We start from the raw sequence: 15,654 nt of genomic DNA on the forward strand, positions 1-15,654 counted from the left end.
CGCTATGTAATTCGTCTGAGAGGTGCGCGTTTTTGTGTAGTAAATGGAGACGTAGTTCTAACGAAGCTGTTGTGCACGAATATCGTTAATTAAACGAAATTTTGAGACAGTTATTCATGCGGAAGGTGTTGTGACTTAACACGGTTGCTCCCGGTTGGATCTCTGTTCTAAGCGTCGGGCTTTTTCATCCAGTCTTATCCACCCACTTCTTCCTCTTGAAGGTAACTATGAAGTTTCCTTCTCTCATGTTTCAATTGCATGCGCGCAGGCGTTGGTGGTTTTTACTGAAGGGTTCGATTAACAGCATGTGACGATTAATGGCTTTGTTGTTGTACGCATTGTTTTCATGCGTGAACTACATGTAGCCGTGGTCCCACTGGAAAACTTTGTGCCTTGTGCTCTTTGTTAGAGGAGTGTGACATGCTGCAAGCTATAAACGGCTTAAGTGACGGTGGCAAGGAGTGCGCACTGAAACTCAGCCGCAACGTGACGCTGCGGTGAGTCAGACAGGGCGTCATCTTTGAGTTTTTCACACAGTTGACGACCCATGCCCGACTATGCGTTTGCTGTATTTATGTGATGGGGTGTTGTGTGGTGTTCCCCGGCATTCAGTGGCCCTCGTGTGCGGCATTTACAACTCTGCAGCGTTGGAAGTTTCCTCTAATACCGCGTGCTGCATGTACTCGTAAAACTGCCCTGGCAGCAACATCATGTTGCGCCCCGCCGTGGTGGTCAAGTGGCTAAGGTACTCGGCTGCTGACCCGCAGGTCATGGGATCGAATCCCGGCTGCGGCGGCTGCGTTTCCGATGGAGGCGGAAATGTTGTAGGCCCGTGTGCTCAGAGGGTGCAGGTTAAAAAACCCCAGGTGGTCGAAATTTCCGGAGCCCTCCACTACGGCGTCTCTAATAATCATATGGCGATTTTGGGACGTTAAGCCCCACATATCAATCAACATCTCGTTGCGCGTCGAGTTGCGTCAAATTAACTATGGCCAACTGCACGATCTTCGGTTGCTCCACAGTTGCTCCGCACGAAAAACAAGCTCAATTAACAACTGGGATATTCAACAGGAAGGTTTCTATGTCGTGCCGAAAGACCAAGAGGACAGTGTGCGGAGATAACCGAAGTGATGTGAAGGCACATAATTCTGTATATGGCTGAACCTAATTCATCGCGAATACCTGGAAGAATCGGCGTCACATTACCGAGTTCGCGGGGTTCACTTCTCCGACGTGTGAGCACGCCCTGCCAATGTCAGCTATATGCACGCGCAGTGCGCGCACAAAACTTCGTCCGCCTTAACGAGTGGCCACAACAGCAGCGGGTTTTCCTTGAATGCCTCTGAGCGGTGGACTTGCACTCCGACGGTAAGATAGCTCGGTTTTCAACTTACACGATTATAAGACACTACCTGCATGACCTCAAGCGCGAAAAACACGATGCACGTATCGGAAAATTGGGTACCGATCTAGTGAACAACGGCAAGAAAGTACGATGGATGGCAATAAGATCGAAAGGTGGGCTAGTTTGTAATTCATGATTGTTCAGCGAACTGGGAGCACGGGAGGAACACAGGCACGAAGGAAAGAGGTGCTGGGTGCCTCCTCTTTGCTTCGTGTCTGTGTTCCTTCCGCGCTACCAGTTCGCTGAAAAATTACGATGGATGGGGCGCTGCATCGGCGACTAATTACTTAGCATTATCGTTGACTTTACGGATCGCGGAAAAACTTGGTCCCGGTGGCCCAAATTTGGTCGCCGAGGCTGGGGCTGGGGCGGAAGGGATCCAGAGTTCACACCATACGTGCCTTGGTACAAGCCCGTGGTATGCGGGTTAATGTGGCGAGCTCAATACGGTAGACCTTGCATATATTTTCTCGGCATGTATTAGGGTTGAGCCTGTTCTCAGATCTCGCATACATTAAAGGGACACTAAAGTCAAATAACCATTTACGTCAGAATGAAAGCTCAACGTATGACATCTAAAACGACAATATTATCAACAAGAGTACCCTACGTATTGAAAAATTAAGGTAAATGCACAATAACACAAGCGCCACAGCAGGACATCTTCAAATGATCCCGATGACGTTAGACGGACCGCCTACAATAATCACTAGCAGTCGATCTAACTGCACTAAATAAAGAACCTTCCGTGCATCAAAAGACGCAATAAAATGCTACTTCTTTGTTTATGTTTGATTCATGGAAAAAAGAACCGCCGGATGTTACTGTGGGTAATGGCGCGAGTGGTTCAAGCATTCAATTTTCGCTTGGTTACACAGGACAAGTGGTGTCACCTCGTGGGGCGCAGTTGAAACAAAAGCGTCTGCTATCTAGAAGCCAATGGCGGGAAATTGATCAGTGACCGTTGTTGCTGCTGTGGCTCCTACTGTTCTCGCTCTGCTGCTACTAACGCAGTAAGCCGGGCAACGTTGCGCATGGCAACAGTGACGTGAGTCGGTCCGGTCAGTCCGCTTCTCGAGGCGGCTAATTTCAAGTGCACTAACCCGATGCAGAGCATTAAAACACGGTTTTATTTAAAAATAGGCCCTTCCTTGACACAGAAGCAACACTACAAGGTTTCTGCACTGCCATTTCAAAAATCAACTTCGACTTAATAGTTGACTTTAGAGTCCCCTCAATGTGTACTTAGGGAAGCGCGGCTGTGCGCACCTGTCCACTGCTTTTTCGCTCAAGGAGTGGTGCCGAGGGGTAACATTTCAGGATTGGACGCCAAGGTACTGTGTGACGTTATCTCCTCAATGGTGCCTTGAGAGTACCATGCGCTCCCGCGCTGACGATCGCGGTATCTCGGCACCGGTACGCTCATTTCCGGTTGGTGAATAACTTTCTGCTCGGAGAGTGAACGCTCGCGCCTTCAGAGATCGTGTGATTGGTACACGGAAACGCAGGTGCATGGCTATATATCGTGGGTTACTCTAAGATCTGCAAAGTTAGCCCACCTAATATCGAGAGAAAACCTAGAGGAAAAGTCATGGAACAGTCTAACTTTGAGTGCACATGTGCCTAAATAGAAGTTGGATATTATATCATCCAAACAATGCGCACGCGTTCAGTAACACTGAAGCCATTAATCGCCAAAGCAGTCTATCGAACAGTCGCTCTAACTGTCATACATTAGAACAGACTTTATATGTGCCTGAACTAGGGCGCTCGCGAGCTGCGCTGATGGCATATGTCATCGAGTGGGCTGTGTTTATATTGCGCGTGCGCATATCAGCTCGGCGTTTCTAATCGCTGGGTTCTTGCCTTTCGAGCGCCCCGATGATCTGCTGTACAGTCCAAAGCTGTTGGTCGTGGTTAAACTGCCGTGTACAATTCTAGTACACTGTAGTCATGGTCATAGGTCTTCGTGGCTGCCTTGAGCCGCGATGGGACCATTCTGGTTTTTACCCGCATTGTTCTCGAGTGTGTTAGCAGTTCAGCGAAAGAGAGGACAGCCGAAGGAAGCCACCTCTGAAGCTATCCATCTTATGACTCATCGAAGTATGTTGACATGCTGCACCGCTGCACGCCCCGAAACCACGATAAGATTATTAGGAAAGCCGTAACAGTGGGCTGCTGAAAGTTATTCGACCAACTGGGACGTTCGGTTATCTCCTTACCTCGTTTCCGTAGGTGTTATCACCGAAAAAGACGATGCTATTGTCAGGAATAGGTTATCTATTGGCATTGTTGAAAAACTGAAAAATCGCGCGAAAGATTGGTGTGGGTCGTCCTTAGAGGGTTGAGGTTAGTCGTGCGAAAGTGCCCGCTTTTGTATTAGTAACCCTACCCTTAGTATGGCCTCGCCACGGTAGTCTAGTGGGTAAGGTACTCGGCTGCTTACCCGCAGGACGCTGGATCGAATCCCGGCTGTGGCGGCTGCATTTCCGATGGAGGCAGAAATGTTGTAGGCCCGTGTGCTCACGTTTGGGTGTACGTTAAAGAACCCCAGGTGGTTGAAATTGCCGGAGCCCTCCACTACGGCGTCTCTCATAATCATGTGGTGGTTTTAAGACGTTGAACCCAACATATCAAATAATTACCTCTAGTATCCTTCAGCTGACTTAGGTTACCCGTACGAAAGCGGGTGGCCCGCCCTCGTATGACTAAGCAGCGTTAAAAAAGTGTTGATAACAATACTCTAGTAAAAGCTGAATATTTCCGCTGCTGCGTTAGAGAGCTTTGAATTTAGGACGCTATGAGTTGTTCTAAAATGCACTAACGTGTCCTGAATGATTCGACAGAACAGTGTCCTCAGGAATTCGAAGTTATCTGGCTCCTTGGGGTCTCGAGAGGGTTGAGTTGCTCTTCTCGAACAGGCCCAACCCCACATATCAATCAAATATCGATGCCAGCGAGCAGCAAAGGCCAGTGGGGCTCTGGACGATAGGGGACCTGTACCAACCTTTGCCCCAATTCCCTCTAGTGCAATAAAATTTCTACCAGTATACTAATCTAAATTTTTGGCTAATTCTGCACAGTTAAGAAGGGTTGGTTCGCCAGTGGTATATGAAAATTGTAATCTTGTTTGGGGGCGGATCTGAGAATATTGTAATGCTGTACTAATTGTTTTCTCGTACACACGTATACACTCAGCTTATCATCTTCAGCATGTGTACCGACTTTGAAAAGGTAGTAGGTGATATCTATCTTGTACGTTTATTTTAAGAATGGAGTATAACAGATGTTTATTTCATGAGCAATAGAGATGATGAAGACTGAGAGAAAAAGCGGCCTTCCGGCAGCTTGACAAAGCTCTCACCCCATGCACTTTAAACTTCGGTCAACATTTGGTTGCACGCATAGACTCTATACAGTACATAAATGCTATACATATCTTATGTATACGAAATGATTCAAATTGTTAGGGTGCACACCATGATTCTCCAAAAATATAATACAAAAAATAAAAGCAAGCAATACATTGAACATATCTTGCATGTTTCCTTGTGCAATAAAAAAAATAACGAACCTTTTTTTTCTGTACTACAAAATAGAAAACTTGGCGAAAGAAAGGGATGAAAATAAATGCAACATACCATTTGTGTTATATTTATTATTGCGGCGGTTGATTGTGAAGTTACTCCACATGTATATCCTGTTTGCAGTGTAGACGCATGCGCACTATCCAATCACGGTTCGATCATCGAAATGCTAAATAAGTGCACTGCTAGTCCCTGCGACCGAAATATTTCTGAAGTACCTTATACGTTGTTAATTGTAAGCTTTGGAATGTTAATTTGCAATAGATTTCAGCATCTGGCGCATTACAAAACATAATATGAATACTATGAACGAGGGCGTCGCTTTCTTCGTGTATGACTGGGTTCAGCACCCTGGGTTGGATGCTACATGTTTAGGCCTAAATAGGTTCCGAGTTCGGTAAGCGTTCATCAACTAGCTGAAAACCAACAAGTGCCTCCGAAGCTGGTTCTGCTTATATACGACATGGCACGCGACGGCCTATCCGCAACCATATTAAATCTCCTCATGGAGTCGTTTTAAACTGTTGCTTCGGCGGGTTTGTTCTTAATAAAGACAGATTTACCAGCGAAAAAAAAATGCAAGACTCAAGAAGAGACATCACATCGCTGTGTGTGTGTGTCTTTTTGCGCTGGTAAATATCTGCTTCAAATGTGGCCCTACTTTTAATTTTAATAATGACTCAGTCATTACCAGTGTGCGATCGCTTTAGAACTTTTCAAGGTACTCTCTCCACCGGTTTGATGCATTGCTGCCAATCATTGAAGCCGCCCTGGAAGCCGTCAATGAAAGATGACTTTGGTGAGGTCATCGAAGATGCTTTTACCATCTCCATCGTCACATACTGCAGTTCCTTCCAGGGTTCCGTTGGTCACCGGGAAGAAATAAAAAAGATCTTGCGGTGCGAGGACCGTTGCCACACCCATCTGGACGTGCAACTCGAAGACATTTAGCGTGTTGTGACTCATCGTTCGTCTCACTCGCACCTTTGGAGGCTTTTCGTGGAGACTTTGATCATTAGAAGAAGGTCTCTTGACAGAACACGATGAACGAATTTTTTTTGGAAGAAGGGGGGGGGGGGGGTAATCCATACTGATCCGCAATCATCCAAACACTTCATAACCGCTCTTTATCAAACACTTCACTCGTTTTCTGCATGAATTCGTCCATTTGCAATTTCGATGGAAGCCCTGAGAGATCGTCGTTGTTGAAGCACTCCAGATTTTTAACAGAACCTATTGTGACAAATGGCTTCGTTTCGTATGGCTTCGTTTCAGTATGAAGTATCAGTATGAAGCTTCATCGCACAATGAAGTTTCCGCTCGATGACAAGCTCATCTTCAAGCTTACTTCAAATTCCAGCCCTCCAGACAAGTGAATTGAAAAATGTAACCACTAACCAACAACGCGATGATTCTAACAATTCGATGAGTCCACAGGGTCGTCGAAGTCACAGTCTTAGTCACTTTTAACAAGATGGCAGAAGTTGCGGTAACAGATATCTCTGTCTTCAGATATCTTAGTCTTATCAATGACCGAAAGGTACTTGAGATAGTATGAACTGTAGCGGGTTAGTTGATAAATGCATATACTTTGCACGCGGGAAACAAGAAAGATAAGGGACAAGAAGGACGAGCTCCCTTGCTTATCTTGTGCAGTTTTCCCGCTTTTCCTTCCTTGTTCTGTACTGTACTAGTCTTAAAAGCACACGATGACTAGTTGGAATCAGGACTTGTCACCGTTAATTGAAATTGCTGATACATTTAGAGCAGGATGAAAAGAGCGGGACAAAAAAGGAAGAAGCCAAGGACCTTCGATTATCTTGTAGTTTCCCGCGTTTTGTCCTTTCTTTTTGTACTGTGATAGTCTTTGGCTTTTTGTGATTAGGTTTTCTCATCGCCTATTGAAATTGTTGATACCCTCAACATTGTGTGACATACACATTCATTGAGATATCAGAAGTGACAGCGAATGACTTTGATGACTGATGCGTATGCCGCGTGCCAGTTATATATTTGTTCTGGTGGGTAACATTTAGGTGCGACATGTGCGCTTTTGATAGTTTAGTGCTTTATTCTTCATCTCTGTTATTAACCAATCCCCTCTCCCATCAACACCCTCTCCTGAGGCACCTCCCTCCAATCCCCTTGCTCCTTTGTCGGCTGCATAAAAAGGCGGCCCAATGCGCTACTTCCTTACTCGCTGTGTTGACGTCTCCGCGTAGCAATAAGAGCCAAGCCGACTGTGAATACACGACTTTCTTCGAACAGAGTACAAGTGGTAACAGGCGACACCGAACAGCCATGTACCACCCCGCGCAGCAGATGGAGGAGCCGCTGTCGAGGCGCGGGGAGTTGAGCTCACGCCAGCGCAGCATGATCCTGGGCCTGGACAACGCTGGCCCATCCCAAAATATGAGAGAGCAGGCCCGTACTTCGAGCCCACTCCCTTCTCCGGACCCAAACATGCCGCTACTGACGACGCCCGAGTTTGAGGAGGTTCTACTCGATTTCAGCACACCGGAGAGACCACCGATGCTAACTGCGCTGTTCCAACCCACCGAAGGAGAGGAGCAGTGGTGTACCCGTTTAATAGATGGGCTTCCAGAGCCAAATCTTCCGCGATAGCAACGAACTCAACGGCAGCCGCATCCTGTGCTTCAGCAACATGTCACGGTGGGCGCGAACGAGTCTGACTCAAGCTCACCTGTATCAAACTGCAGTTTCAGCCTACCTTCGTCACCTGAGCTCTTGGTTGTGAAGGACTACGTGAAGGACAACGCACAGACGGTGCCCACACTGGGCTTTGCACCACCGTCATAGTATATGCACTCCGACGAGAACAGAACTCGTGAAACAGTGCACAACAGATGACGATGCCTACGATTCTGCATCAACAGCCAAGAGGAGAAGAGTTTGGCTCGCGCGAGTGGATTGCGACCCTGAACTTGGACAACGCTGGACGATATCGACATATCAGCGTACAGGCCCACTGTTCGAGCCTGCAAGCCTTTACGGACCTGCAGATGCTGCAGATGACGTCGCATGAACGGGAGGAGATCAAGAAGGGTTTTTACGTACCGGAGTCTCCACCGAAACCCAGTACGCGGCTCTCGTGCACCGGACAAGTTCAGCAATATCCGAGATGCTGCATTGATGTGCTTCCAGGTCCATAGCTGCCGCAACAGCAGCAGATTCAAGAGTAGCCATCAGCCGTGTTTCAGCAGCTCGTCACGGAGGGCCCGAACGTGTCCGATTCGAGCGCATCCACGTCAAACCACAGCTCGAACGGACCTACGTAGTCTGAGCACTCGGCAATGTGCGACCACGTGAAGGACAACTCACAGACAGTGCCTACGCTGGGAAATTCGTTACCGCTGTGTTACGCAGTATCCTAGATGCTGCAGTATCCGAGATGCTGCATTGATGTGCTTCCAGGTCCACAGCTGCAGCAACAGCAGCAGATTCGAGAGCAGCCGTCACCCGTGTTTCAGCAGCTCGTCCTGGAGGGCCTGAGCTTGTCTGACTCGAGCGCATCTACGTCAAACCCCAGCTCGAGACTAGCTATGTGGTCTTTGCACTCCGCAACGGTGGACTACGTGAAGGACAAGTCGCAGACGGCACCTACGCGGGGAACCACGCAACCGCTGCGTTGCGTGATGGACAGCAGCGACAGTGATGGTGCCGAGCAAACGACGATGCACCAAGTGTTGCGGAGATGTGAAGAGTTAAGCTTGAGCATGCGGGTCATGAGCCTGGAGATGAACAACGCTGGGTCACCACAGCGAGCAAGCTCTCATGATGCATGCAGTGTCTTGACAATGCGCTGAGCCTCCGCTATCGCCCATTGACGTGTGCCACGGAGTGAGCGCCAAACTGCAGGATAAAAGGCGCAGTAACTGAATTGCGCAAGCCAAGTGTCACCAGCGAAGGATCGACCATGACACGTGTTCATAACAGAAAGTACCAAAGCTTATTTGAGTCAGCCACGTTGGCATCCACGGCGAACAATGCACGCTATCAGGTGGGCTGCCCGTGGGAAGGAGGCTAACATAGACGCGCTGCGGTCTTACAGGATGCCGTCACATGGCCCCATATTATCGTCCTTCACTTTTATCAGACTGGCTTCGCTATTGTGGTGTGTGCAAACCGTCTTGGACCGTTCATGCATTACCACAGCGCCCTCGTTTGAAGTACAACCATCACTGTCCACTGCTGACATGGATGCTTTCCACAAGCGTGCAATCATCTTTCCAACGTTGTCGTTCCTTATGTAAGCATATTTGTAAGCACCTAATATAAGCAATATTTTGCGAGCGTTGTCATTCAGTATATAAGTATCTTTGTACAGACCAATAAAACACTGTCGTTATGCGCAAGCCCTTGCTTTTACCGTTAGCAACCGCACATGCTCTAAGAGCAGGCTTGCGTGCCTTCGCCGTGGTCGGCCGTTTTGTAGCCGCGTGTAGAAGTGTTAACTGTGCGCTGCATAGTCGACTGCCCGGTGTAATATTACCAATTACAGATTTATTATTACAATATAAGTACGAGGCATACCTTAGTGAGGCACTGGATTCATTTTGGACATGAAGATTCTTGGAACATTACCATAAGCTAATCGCACTCGATTTCGTTTTTGCAATTCGTCCCCGTCGAAATGCAGCAACCATCATAATGAATTGCAACTACGCCTTCGAGTCTACCAACATGATGCCCTGAGGAACCAGGCGGTTTTGCTTTTTTTTTTCACTGTATATGCCTGAATATAGGAGCTGACCACCATAACGCTACTTGTAGGCAATGGGCCAGGTGAAAGGGCGATTTACGACAACGTATATGGTCAAAGTGACAAACGGTTTTTTGGTAGATACCCCAATGCATAAGATGTAAGCGGCAACAGGTGCTCAATGAAAAAGATACCATGTGGTTTTTTATTAAGTGGTCGTGAAGCGGAACACTGGCGTGTTTCGAACGACTTCCTGATTTTCTGGCCGGATGCATGTAAGTAAACGGCGTGATTGTTTTTTATCGATGCCAAGCAGCTCATGAACGAGGCTTGTCCCCGCGGCGTGACTGCTAGTACTACAAGAGCCCGCTAGATGTGCAGCGGTAGCAGCGCTCGCTCTATTCATTGACGCTCGCACCACAAGTGAGAAACAAGTATATTTCTTTATGGCACCACTTCGACGCATTCTCCGCTTTGATAAGCGACAGTCGTCGGTCGGTGCGCTTCGACAACACGAACGCAAAGACTCACAGAGTGACAGTATACTGTCACTCTGTGAGTCTGAAGGCGAGCGTGGGCTCGCCGTCAGTTCAACCTGGAGTTGCCGGCTCCAGAAGCGGCAGTGTTGACAAGTTTATCCGGAGGTGGTGAGGGTCCGTAGAGTCAAAGCGGCACGGAGGCGCCCGCAAGCGGACCTGGAGGTGGCCGCGGCATAGAAAGCGACAGCCGAGCAACGAAAGCGATTTGTTTAACGGTAAACAGTATTGCTCTCAACCTAAGATTCTGATCGTGTTTCACAGCAGTTTGGTGCAAACCGTACAGTCTTTCCTTGTTTCATCTCAACGCTAGACGTTGTGCATCTACTGTCGCACCCTGAAAAGTCGTTTGAGACACACGTCGTGATTGCGTCTCGCGGACAAGCCGTATTTCAATTCAACAGCCGCTGAACTGGAGCTGGCAGTGTTAAAAAAATATATAAAAATTGTCATATATGGCCACATCAGGAATTGGGCATATCAAGACATATATGAATGCTCACCATATATGGCCAGATATGCCCATCCTGATGTCCCCATATATGGATAGAATGTATATCAGGCTTTACAAAGCCATATATGGCCTTATATACTTATATATGGCTTTATAGAAACACTTCTATATATAGCCATATATAGACGATTTCCACGCATATATGAATTCAGCTTGTGGATGGCATAATTAAACAGTTTCACGGATCATTCTACAGCTATAATTATTACTGCCTGATAATTGATGGTGCCCTCAATGGTTCCCAGTGAATTAATTCAGCCTATATATCCATTTGCTCATGCACCTTATAAATTTTAGTGTCAACGGTTTATATGAAGATTGATGAAGGATTAAGTTTAATTAGTCTATTATTTGGTGAATATAACAAAGGTCGATGTATGGCCAGAGTATCCACTCCAGATTTGAAGCTCTAGAAAGCTGGGGAACACAACAGTAAAATTGTGTGACGTACGTGCACACACAAATCATATTGCTGTAGATATATGATCGAGCCAGCTGTATAATATATATATATATATATATATATATATATATATATATATATATATATATATATATATATATATATATATATATATATATATATATATATATATATACAAACACACACACACATCTGCCTGTACAGCAGGTTAATTTGCTAAAGTATCAGGTGAGTGTAAGGTGTTACACAGCAGCCACAGCACGTGGCAAGCACTGCGGGGACTAGCAGCAGGCAGGATTTAATAATTAGCACGTACAATAAAGCTAAGTTGAATGGCTTATGTGTGCATTGATCACGAGAGCTGCATGGCGATGCACGTATGGCAGCACCACGCATGCACAGGCACGTTCCTTTTTTTACAAAACTCACAAACACATAATTCTGTAAAAACTACTAGTTTTATTGGAGGACTGCATTTTTCTTCTTCAGTTCTCCGCTCGCCAGCTTCGTGCCCATTGAGGGCACCAGGAGTTTTTCTGAGAAGTCCCACCCTTTCCCGATTGCTGTGCTTTTCGTGTACGCTGTAAATAGAAAATCAGATTAACATGTACCATGATGTGTACACAAACTCATTAGATAAGCCCCGCCAATAAGCTCTATTAAATTTATTGTAATAGCCTCTAATAATGAATACAAGGCCTGAATAAAAACAAATTAATGATTGCTTCTGGCACTATACTTTGAATATGTGCATATGATCAAACCCTCTACAATGAAAAATTCTTGGTTATGTAGTTTAAATGCCATTACTTCAATCAAGCATAAATTATACCTTAAAGTGTATAGCAAGTTCGGATAATCGATATTCAGTAGCAGAAACATATATTTACCTAAAATTGCATCAATTGCAGCAGCGTGAAGAGGAGGCCGTTGGGCCACTGGTTTGTGTGCCCCTTTGGCCTTATGGCCCTTCATTGAGCATATCAGGAGGGCATGCTTGTTGAAAACAGCAGGGAGGAGCCCCCGGGCCAATGCAGTTGATGTTTTCGCTGAATTGAGCACAGCTTGCAGTGCCCGTGCCTCAACAAAGATTGAGCTCCCCGGCTGCAGTTCTACAACCTGTGGACACATATAAAAAAGTGAAAATTAGGCCAAACTCATGCAGCAGACAAGTGTCAGCTATTATTAATTATTCTTGTATATATAGCTTGCCCTTAGGCCAATATTGTACGATCCTGCAAGGCCCACAGTCAACGCACGCAAAGCGCACTTTTGGGATCCAAACTATTGGGGTCCTTACTTAAAAACTCTAGGAGGGTGACTTGCTAACACATGAATCGAGACACCATTCTTTGTAAAGTGTTTTAGTTACGGGAATATGCACATACTAATCAGTAGCTCCACCTGTATGGCAGCCAGCTGGTTTCTTCAAGAACAATAATTTTATAGTGCATCACTAAATCTTTAATGCATATATACATCATGTCGCACTGTTGCTCATGTTGAACACTTGTAGATGCCATCCACTGGCCAGAACGCAAGCTATATAGCTCTGACTGGTTGATCGACTGATATTGCTAACGCTAGGGGGAACGAAAATGAGACATGCATGAATCGCAGTGCAGTCCTTGCCATAGTGCACACGTTTATGACAAAAAAAATATTGTACTAATATTTGAGATTACGCCTCGAAACCGCAATATGACACCATAGTGAAAGTCTAGCTCTGGAAAATTGGACCACCTGGAGCTCTTTAACATGCATGAACATTGTACATACAGTAAGCACTAGCAATAAATTTACGGACAACTGTCGAAGTAATGGGTGAAATGTAAATCGAGACGAGCGAATACGTACACCATTGTCCAACGGCACTTAAGGTGTGCAGTAGTGTTTAAAATAACTCTTGCTTATTTCCCTTCACTCTTTAAGTTTAATGTAATTCTACAATCGCTAGCAGATCATTTGGTTCGGCTCAGAATGTCGCAATACAAAGTTTATGAAACGATGAAAGCACAAACACTGATGTGTGTGTTGATTCGTGTCGTCAAGCTTGTGTCTAATCACTGCACTGGATAACGAACGGGTGTATGACGAATGAGCTTGAAATCCGACGTAGAAGCAACACAGAGAGAAAGTGAAAATAAACGTCTTATACATCTCGAAGCACGGCATGATAGCGTAAGTTCCTTTCAGCGCAGCGAGCCACCAATGGCGATATGCCAAAAGTGTGCCCATTTTTAATAAAATAGTTGTCGCTCTTAAAAAATTCATTTAAAGAAGAATCACAATGAATGTACGTGTTCAGGTAGTTACCTGGCCTCAGCGATTGTAGGTCGATTATTCAAAACAATTAGACTTCCACAAAAAAAAGTGGTTGTGATAAAACTGCCCCAGTTATTGTCGCAAAATCAACCAATCGTGAAACGAAGTGACATCAAAAAATGCTAGTGGTATGTTGCTGAGCCAAAGAACACATGTCATGCGGGTCTTTCTGCCAGGCAGCTTGGAATGTGCTCGTTCGATAATCTTGAAATTACACGCAGTTAGATTTTTGTAGCCTCAGGCATTGTAACTCATGTTACACTCTTCTCTACTGAATCGATGCATGACACCTATGCAACGTTCAACGTTACCCGAGAATAAAGCGCATTCTGCCTTTCATGCTCGCCCTGGGCGACTCTTCACGCTTTCGCACTAAATCATGTCTTTGCTGTGCTGTTTGCACGTGGTTAGCTTGTGTTCCACCTACTATGCACTGCTGTACTTATCTACATCTTTGTCTGTCATCTGCATACTACAAAAAAGAGAGAAAGAAAGAATTATCTTAGAAAGCCCGCCTATCTGTGCGATTACTTCAATACCACCATTCGCAACTTACACACCTGATTTTTTTTTCTCTCATTCTGTTCGCCATGAAATGTGAGACAGTCGACAAGTCTAAACAGAAAAGCTCAGTGGCTGACAGCACTTTGCGCTACACAGCATTTACCACGCGTATGCACATGTTCTTGCACCAGTAAAAATATAAAAACCTAGCTTTCATCGATGGATTACGTGCATGACAGTGCTACAACAAAGGCCTGGTTAACAGGACAAGCATGTTTTTTTTTAGACAACAAATGACCACTGCCTTATGTCGGTCACCAACAATGCCACATAAACGCTAAAGACAATGTAAAAAAGATGAAATTTTCAGCGAAATTATGCAACATTATATATAGGCCATGCAATCTGCATTAATTTTCAACGTCTTGGCTTTTTGAAGCGGTCTTAAATTTAAGCGCACAGTTGAGCACAGTAACTGTATTTCAAGTACAGTTTAAGTACCAATGTGTCGCAGTGTATGTGATAGTACTACAGTCGAACCCCGTTACAACGAACACCGCTTCAGCGAAATTTCCACTACAACGAAAAATTTACGATTCCCCATCAGCAGTCCATAGGAGTCGATGCATAAATATTGTCGCCACAACGAAATTTTGCGATGAAATTCCAGGCTCAGATACTTATTGCTATCTAATAAAACCCAATCTTTAACAATTTGATGCCTTTTCAGAGCCTTAAAATGCGTCAACAAAGTATAAAACACTTGTTGGCACCACTCCGGCACACAAGGCCTACATTAACAAGCATGATAAGAAGATACGTAAATTTCCAAAAAACTATGCTTACCTCTTAAATATTATTTTATCCACCTAATTCATACCAGAGCTATCACAGGGATTTATCTTTTATCAATCAGCGGCTACAAATACTGTCATCGAGGGCCTTCATATTAGGTCAATGAGACTGTCTCCACTTTCATTAGAAAAGCTTGTGTGGAGGCTAGTTGGAACATACTGCAGGAAAAGGCTGCGCTGCAAAGTTGACGACGAAAAACTGGATTGGCACAGGGAAAACGCATCTAACAACTGAAGTTTATTGAAACAAATAGCCAAAAAAGGGGGGGTGGAGTAACATACAAGGGAAGTTTGGCGAACACCTTCGATAGCACTTACAGATAGACAAGTGGCATGTTTACAGATCATGACAAATAAGATAAGCAAAAAATAGGAGTTTGATAAAAGCATGTGTATTACGACATAGATAGCATACCAGTAGGATCATGCGTGGTTTGCTTCCAGTAGCTACTCCCTTGTATGTTACTCTACCCTCTTTTTTTGGCTATTTCTTTCAATTACTTTCAGTTGTTCGATGCACTTTCGCTGTGTCAGTCCCGTTTTTTGTCCTCAACTTTGCAGTGCAGCCTTTTTCTTCACTTTAACTACACCTGTGCACAATAAAAGCCTTATATAAATAGACTTACATGAGGGTCACTCCAACAGAAAAGCAACTGCGTGGCTGTCCGAGAAACAGGTTCCCTGCTTGGGCCCGCAGGGCTGCAGCTATAAACTGGCCTCTCTTCTGCAGCAGGGCAGGCTGGTGAACAGCTGCTTGTCCTCGAGGCCAAACATGGCCCCTG

General features: G+C 45.4%; 1 protein-coding gene across 1 annotated transcript; it reads right to left on the reverse strand.

Moving 5' to 3' along the window:
- Positions 1–11,648: 11,648 nt before the first annotated feature.
- On the reverse strand, positions 11,649–15,646 carry LOC142774319 (uncharacterized). The gene is made up of 4 exons (XM_075874713.1): positions 15,590–15,646; positions 15,499–15,525; positions 12,080–12,308; positions 11,649–11,770 (listed from the first exon to the last, which is right to left on the reverse strand). Exons 1-4 carry the CDS (start codon positions 15,644–15,646, stop codon positions 11,649–11,651), a joined length of 435 nt encoding a protein of 144 aa, XP_075730828.1.
- Between the last annotated feature and the right edge of the window lie 8 nt (positions 15,647–15,654).

This window comes from Rhipicephalus microplus, chromosome 10 (assembly GCF_043290135.1).
Source record: "Rhipicephalus microplus isolate Deutch F79 chromosome 10, USDA_Rmic, whole genome shotgun sequence".
Lineage (NCBI taxonomy): Eukaryota > Metazoa > Arthropoda > Arachnida > Ixodida > Ixodidae > Rhipicephalus > Rhipicephalus microplus.